This window comes from Bombyx mandarina, chromosome 09, assembly GCF_030267445.1.
Source record: "Bombyx mandarina strain Sakado chromosome 09, ASM3026744v2".
In the NCBI taxonomy this organism is placed as follows: Eukaryota; Metazoa; Arthropoda; class Insecta; order Lepidoptera; family Bombycidae; genus Bombyx; species Bombyx mandarina.
The window spans coordinates 9,395,280-9,403,028 of NC_143216.1; the positions used below are offsets into that span (position 1 = coordinate 9,395,280).

General features: G+C 32.1%; 1 protein-coding gene across 1 annotated transcript; it reads right to left on the bottom strand.

Annotated features, from left to right (window-relative positions):
• Positions 1-377: 377 nt before the first annotated feature.
• On the bottom strand, positions 378-4,305 carry LOC114249674 (uncharacterized). The gene is made up of 5 exons (XM_028183310.2): positions 3,373-4,305; positions 2,468-2,609; positions 1,668-1,891; positions 1,026-1,293; positions 378-808 (listed from the first exon to the last, which is right to left on the bottom strand). Exons 1-5 carry the CDS (start codon positions 3,608-3,610, stop codon positions 640-642), a joined length of 1,041 nt encoding a protein of 346 aa, XP_028039111.2. The 5' UTR covers positions 3,611-4,305; the 3' UTR covers positions 378-639.
• Positions 4,306-7,749: the final 3,444 nt, after the last annotated feature.

Below are 7,749 nucleotides of genomic sequence, written 5' to 3' on the forward strand. Positions count from 1 at the left end.
GGGGTCGGCACAGCTAATTTTTCTCTTCCATTCTCTTCTATCAGCCGTCATCTCAACACTCACTCCTCTCTCTCTCATATCGTCATTCACACACTCCATCCATGTCTTCTTTGGTCGACCTCTTCCCCCTCTACCTTGCACTACCATTTCCATACATCTCCTAGTCACATGCATCTTCTCTCTGCGCATCACATGTCCATACCACGCTAACCATCCGCTCCTTAATTTGTTGATTACCGGGGCCACTTTCACACTTCCTCTCAATAGATTTACATTAAGGCTCATAATTTTAAATGTGCTGATTTGCTTTATTATACATATTAGTTTAATTGTAGCAGAAAGGTATAATAGTTAGTTTTATTGATAAATGAGAAGAATTTTTTTATTGAGATTTTTTTACTGTACTAAACGAATAGAGGTGATGATACCACCTGATAGAATGTGGAGAATTTTCCACAAAGAAACGCATATAACCTGTCACAAAATATTAATTAAAAGGTTGATTTCAGTCCTCGTGTGTGTACTTTGTTACAGATGAAAAGGTTATTGCAACCCAATAATTTAACGGCGTACAATCTTCAAACGGGTTATACCCTGATTGAGTGGTGTCTCTGCTGGGGCACAAGATATTTATTCGTACTAAGTATCTCGTTTTTGTCTGGCTTTGAGGACATCTCTAAACTGGCTAAGGATAGCGTTTTCCCGTTTGTTCCTTTCGTCCTTACTAAATGCGGCGAGGGCGCGCTTCTCATCAGCCGAGTAGATCTGGTTCTCTTTGCGGATACGTACTGCTTCCATGCGTCGATGTCTGAAGAATAATGTACACTTTACATCTCTACCATAGCAAAAATGATAGAAAATAATGAAGTCAAGAGTGATAATAGAAGTGTGGCTTAATTTTTTTTTTTTTTTGTTCTTATTGTTATAGCTTTGTTTTCAATGCATTGACGGGTGAAAGTGCTCACGGCCACCCAAGGTTAACCTATTATACTCCATTATAGTTAAATGATACAAATAACAGATACCTGCTCCCACTCATGACATATCCAACAGCTTCATAGGAGGCAATTTCATCAGATGTAAGTCCAATTTCTCCTCTGCGTGGAATTCTCTTTCCGTCTGCCACAAAAGCAGCCATGGCAGCACCTTCTCCAGGTAGTAGAGCACCACCAAGCTCCCTAACACTGAGAGCTCCACTGCCGATCGCACGAGCCTCTGGACCAATGATCTCCGAAGATAATTCTTCATTGTCTTTACATAGTTTTGATTGTGCCTGTTGAACTTCATGCTCTTCTGTGATTGGGAACAAAGAGAATTGTTATAGTATTGTTAGTATAAATATAATTGAGCCAAAGTTATTACGTATATTCAGTATAGTTTATATTCGTTTGGATTAACGTGAGGATAGTTCGTCATGGCTATTATTAAACAAATATCCCTTTGAGCTGCTATGCCCCTATAATTCTATTCTATTCTAATCTTATCTATACTGTTCTTCCAGATCCAGATAAGTAGAGTCAGCCATTATTTCTATGCAACTGATACTTTGAATTACTGTTAGGTGGTGGATAAATACAGTTTTAGGTGGCTTGTGAGGGTATTTAAATTATAATAAATTTTAATTATATAATCTTATAATAATAATATATTTTTATACTATAGCTTACTTCCTTTTTCCACCCATATCTCTTCTTCACTTGTACTAGAGTCACTGCTGGAACCTTTTGATTTTTTTTTAGCTTTCTTTCGAGCCTTTTTCATCTTTTTGAGCTTTTTTTTGAGTTTTTTTACTTTCTCCTTTGTGTTGTCTTTGGAATCTTTTGATTTCTTGCTCTTTTTTTTATGTTTGTGATCTGAACTGTCTTGCTTTGTAGGTTGTTCATCTTCTGTACTGTAATTACAATGGGAAACCAGTCAAGTTATACATATGAAGTACTAAGAGAAATTAACATCATTTGAGTCGTCTATTATCAAAGGTGGCAATCTGTGCAATTGGACAAAAAAAATTATTGATATGTCAATACAGATTGATTTGAATATAATCTTCTTCTTCAAAGAATACGGTTCAAAACCTGCATTAAATAAAGGTTAATAGTTAACCTGTTATTTATCTAAGATGTCGTTCAGAAGAGTTTTGTGACTGCCTATGGAATACAAAGTCAATAATTCGTTTTTCTGATTTACCGATAATTGTCCAAAAGTCACATTGCTGGCTTTGATAATAGTCGACTCATTTGAGCATTGGGGCAAGTAGACATTAGTACTTAAACTTAGCTATTGCATATCACATTTATCAAACGTAATAACTTTAATAAAACTACATGTACAAAAATATCAAAAGGTTTTATGTCTGCGAGTTTTTATCGTTGACCATCCCAATCAATCCAACAAATTTCCATATCATGAGCACCCTGTCTTGATATGATAATACTAGGTTAAATAAAAAAAAAAGGAAATGTTTAGTTACTCATCAGGCCTTGTGGGTGACTTGCCCCATATAGCTGAAACTCCAAGTGTGCCTATTCGTTCTCGCTCCTCTCGCCTTGCATCCAAAAATTCTTCTTCCTGAGGTTTATACCGACCTCTGGGTCCAGGACCACCACCAAGACCTAAAAACATAAAGAGTAAAACAAATTTCCATTTTTATAAAAAAAAAATACTCTGTAGGCGGATGATTATACAGCTCATCTGATAGTGTGTGGTAACAGAGCTGTTGCCCATCTGCTACCTAACTGGTTTGCAAAGGCTCATAGGATTCTAAACATACGAGCATAAGATTGACAAATCCATGAGAAGATATATCATAATCGTGTAAGGTTATTAGAGTCCAGACATTACAAACTACTGATTGGTGCTGCTTACATACCTCAATCATATGATTGATGTTTCAAATAAATCTATACAATAGCAGTACTACCATTCAAAACAACTCATATCATATTTTTATACAAGTTCACAGTACAGCCTATCATAAGTATTCGTCCCAATTAATAAATTCTGAAATTTGATTTTTATTCCACTAAGTTATTCTTTCACAGTGAAAATAATTTATAGAAAAAAGTGAGGTGTTTTGTAATTGCTACTCTGACCCTCTATCTCATCCTCATTACACAATGGGTGCACCCGGCTTCTCATCTCCAAGGCCACAGATAATATGTGATGATGATATAGTATATAAGGTCAATTACATTCATTTCCAAACCCAAAATGAAAGAATGAAACAGTAGGTAACTAGACAGGATAAATACATGTAGTTTTATTAAGATCCCTTTTCGTACGCTCCAAATATATCTAAGGTAGCTAACTGACGGTCAGTCCCTACCATTGTGTACAAAACATAATCACAATAATCTAAGAGTATTTAACTTTTACCTCCACCAAGCCCTCCTCCATTATGCTCTCTATATGAACTCTTCCCTCTGTCATAATCTCTACGCGGTCTCTCTGGTTCTTTGTACTTGTCTCTATGCCTTTCTGTTCTATCCTTACTTCTTTCTCTACTACAGTTTCTCCTTCGATCTTTACTCCGATCACGACGATCACGACTGCGACGTCTCTCGTGACTCCTACTGCGAAACCGCTCAGGACTGTGGTGGCGATCACTACCCATTTTACTTTATATACGTAAGATATAACCACAAAATTATTATTTTTCACTTTTTATTGAATCTTAGAAATAGTCCTATCAACTAAAACCAATTGCAAACGAAGATTTGTAAATTGATTCTTTATATTAATACATAAATGTATAGTCGGATTTTTTATTAGACGAAGTAAACTGACGTTTACTGTGTTGTCAGGTTTTGATGAAATAAAAATAGTGTTGTGACAAAGTGAACGATTGAAAAAACTCCTGAATTAATGAAATTGCCTCGATTGTCTAGTGAATAGTTGGTGTGCTGAATTGCCGATATCGGGTACGGGGTTCGTATTTTAGGCGTGCTTTGTACATACCAACGAGTTTTCGACGAAATATTATGTTCCTATAGTATCTACCTGTACTGAATACCGAGTGTTTTAAACATTAAGAAAAACATTGCGAGGAAGCTTGTAAGACTGTCCTATTTCCAATACATCATATAGTTGAAATTATAGATGTATAAAATATAACAATTATAGGTATGTAATGAAAATAAAAAAACTGATTGTAGTTACATACTACTAGTAACATATATTGGAGCACTTTAATACAATTTTATTGTAAAATATAAATAATATTCTTTTATAGTTTGAAATTAATGATTAATTCTTCACACTCATTGTTCATTCATGTGATTGAACGAGAACTGAACGCATCACAATTACTTTAAATATAGCAACATTATTTCACAAAGTGACATTAGCTACTGTCAGCTAGCTTCGTCTAATTAAAAATCCGACTATACGCGTATACACTTATCTAAATGTACTGCATTAAAACTGAATCCTGATTCCTGATGTTCTGTTTAAAAGTTTTTACTTTATTTATAAATGAACGTAATCATAGATTAAACACTTAATATATTTGAGAAACGTAATGTGTACCGGTAAAATGGGGCGATTAGGGATTGAGAGGCGAATCGGGAAAAAACCGGGAAAATCTTTCGACGCTCAATATAAGTTTTATATTCGTTGCAAAATCTTCCATTTTTTGTAGTTTAATAGTAGAATGTTGAAAGCTCACAAAACAACTCTGAATATGCATGATAATAGCTGCTAACTTATAAAAAATCGCGTTTCAAATTAACTTCCTGTGGTGGTAATTATTTTAGTGCTAGAAACTTTGCTCTCTTTTATTTATTTGATAATAATAGAAGACGACTATGATTTATAAACGTTATTTAGTGTTTGAACCAGCATATATATTAAAGGTAAGTCTCAGTTGTTATTGGTTTTAATGTATTTGATTAAATAAAAATACATGTAAAAATCTGTTTATTTTTGGGGATATTGGGGACGTCTTAGGTACAAATAACAACGAAAAAGGGGTCAATTGGGATGAGAATACGTGAAATGGAAACGACCTAAGTATAAATAGATACAGGTTTGTAGGGTTGTCTATGTAGTTATAACAATATTTTTTAAATTTGTTGGTAAAAATCTGGTTTATTCGAAGCGAAATATTGAATAAGTCTTTAGTTGAAATAGATAAGCAATTTAATATAAGTAAGTCGATTTTGCAGAGACATGTAACAAGATCAATGAAATCTCAAGGTGGACAAAAATGTCTGAGTAATATATTTAATATTTGAATAATAAATATTTAATATTTGTTCAGAGTGGGGGTATTCATCTGATTAATCCATGGAATAACCGACACACCTAATCTCTTAACCCAGATAGAAATATCAGCACTGTCGATTGCACCTATAATTGAGGTGATGTCTGCCATGTACTTTTGTCAGTTTTTAAATTTTTTTTATTGATGATCACTTTGTTGGTGCAACTAAATAAAAAAATAATTTAAAACTATATATAAAAATAAAAGTAGTGCCAACCCTAGCAAATTTCTCATTTCGTCCCAATTAACCGCAATTTTCGGGTAAATAGGGATTACACCTATATTTGCATTTTTTGCTTATACTGGAATACTAGTTGCATAATTTTAAATTAGATAACAAAGATGCCCCCAAGACTCAATCATTTTGATCCTGATATAGCATTATATACATCAACAACTACCTTAAAATTGCTCATAAAGTTGGAATTTGTCCCTAATCGCCCCATTTTACGGTACGTACTACAATGTTTAGGAGTAGGTGTAGAGGTGAATGAAGTTAGCCCCTCAACAAAATTTTTTTTTCCTATTTTATACTTATTTTCTATTAATTGGTTTGTTCATTATTTGTTCATGATTGTTCACTGTTAATAATTGTTTGTTCTGCATTTATTTATTTAAAAAAAATATTTAAAAATATACCTACAAGTTAGCCCCTCTAATGCAATTTTTTATATTTTTTCATCCTTAATGACTCGTAAATATTCATTTTCGATTGTTCTTATATAAAACACTTTTGTTCTCTTTCGAAATTACTCGTTTTTTGTTTAATTTACTATTTTTATTAGTTGAATAAATGTATGCAAAATATGTGTACTGCGCATGCGTCAACTATAATGCCTAAACTTTCTACGCGGTTTTAATCGTGAAAAAAAAAACAAATATAAATCCTGAAGGAGCAATTAATTGGTATACAGTTTAATTAAAAAAATTAAAAAATAATTAAATGAAATAATGTGCATTGGCGTTAAGTTAGACCAAATACATTTTTTCCATCCTTATCGTTATGAAGGTATAAAAAAGATAGGGAGTTCACATAGGTAATATAAACGAATAAGTAAATATGTTCATTATTTATCTTTCAAGAGATAATGTAGGTATACATTATAATAACTTTTTTACACAGTCGAAATTATATTCCTAACATTAGTAAAATAACATTTTAATACGATAGGTAAGAGGATGGAAAAAATGTATTTGGTCTAACTTTACGCGAATGCACATTATTTCATTTATTTATTTTTTAATTTTTTTAATTAAACTGTATACCAATTAATTGATCCTTCAGGATTTATAATTGTTTTTTTTTCACGATTAAAACCGCGTAGAAAGTTGAGGCATTATAGTTGACGCATGCGCAGTACACATATTTTGCATACATTTATTCAACTAATACAAATAGTTAATTAAACAAAAAATGAGTAATTTCGAAAGAGAACAAAAGTGTTTTATATAAGAACAATCGAAAATGAATATTTACGAGTCATTAAGGATGAAAAAATATTAAAAATTGCATTAGAGGGGCTAACTTGTAGGTATATTTTTAAATATTTTTTTTAAATAAATAAATGCAGAACAAACAATTATTAACAGTGAACAATCAAGAACAAATGATGAACAAACGAATTAATAGAAAATAAGTAGAAAACAGGAAAGAAAAATTTTTTTGAGGGGCTAACTTCAGTCACCTTAGGTGTAGGTAGGTCTAAATAAATTTTTTTAAGTGATTTTATGACCTGGTAACTGAGACCTTTAAGTCATGTCTTATTTTAATTTATATTCATATTTTTATGAAAAATAAAATATCATTTTTCATAAAAATATAAAAATATAATAATGGAGTGAAATGAAATGAAGATGATTAATTTGAGACATTAATCAACTGGGATGAAATTAAATGAAATGAAATGGGATGAATAATCTCAGTAAAATGGTGGTCATTTACTAAGATTTTTTCAGTGGACTTTTTGGAGGATCCCGAGAAGTTACGTCCAGTGGCTTTGTTTCATTTTCCCACATTTGTGCACTTTCACAGATATTAAACAGTTAATAAACCGTCATTATTACACATTTAAACCCGAAGAAACCCTAAATAGACAAAATAAAACAAATCACACAACTTCACTCCTCGCGTTCCCGCCAAAAAGTCGATAGGTCTAATATAAATATACATTATTTTTAAGAGATTTTAGGACCTGGTAACTTAGACCTTTAAGTCATGTCTTATTTTAATTTATATTATTCATATTTTTATGAAAAATGATATTATGGAGTGAAATGGAATGAAGATGATAGATATATTTGAGAGATTTAGCCTAAAATTTACTTGATCTGTCACATAGATAATACACTTGTCTGTGGTTTGTATAGTTTATTTACCATCAATCTGGGTAACTTTGTCCCGCCATGCGAACAAAATTGGACATATTGTCTCAGTTTTACTGAGTTACAGCTTACAGTTTTTTAATAAAAAATACGGAATCTCCGTGGGT

Coding starts and splice junctions, on each gene's coding strand:
- LOC114249674 (XM_028183310.2), bottom strand. CDS start 3,610: ATGGGTAGTGATCGCCACCACAGTCCTGAGCGGTTTCGCAGTAGGAGT. Junction 2,610..3,372: donor TGGAGGAGGGCTTGGTGGAG/GTAAAAGTTAAA, acceptor TTATGTTTTTAG/GTCTTGGTGGTGGTCCTGGA. Junction 1,892..2,467: donor TCACCCACAAGGCCTGATGA/GTAACTAAACAT, acceptor TTGTAATTACAG/TACAGAAGATGAACAACCTA.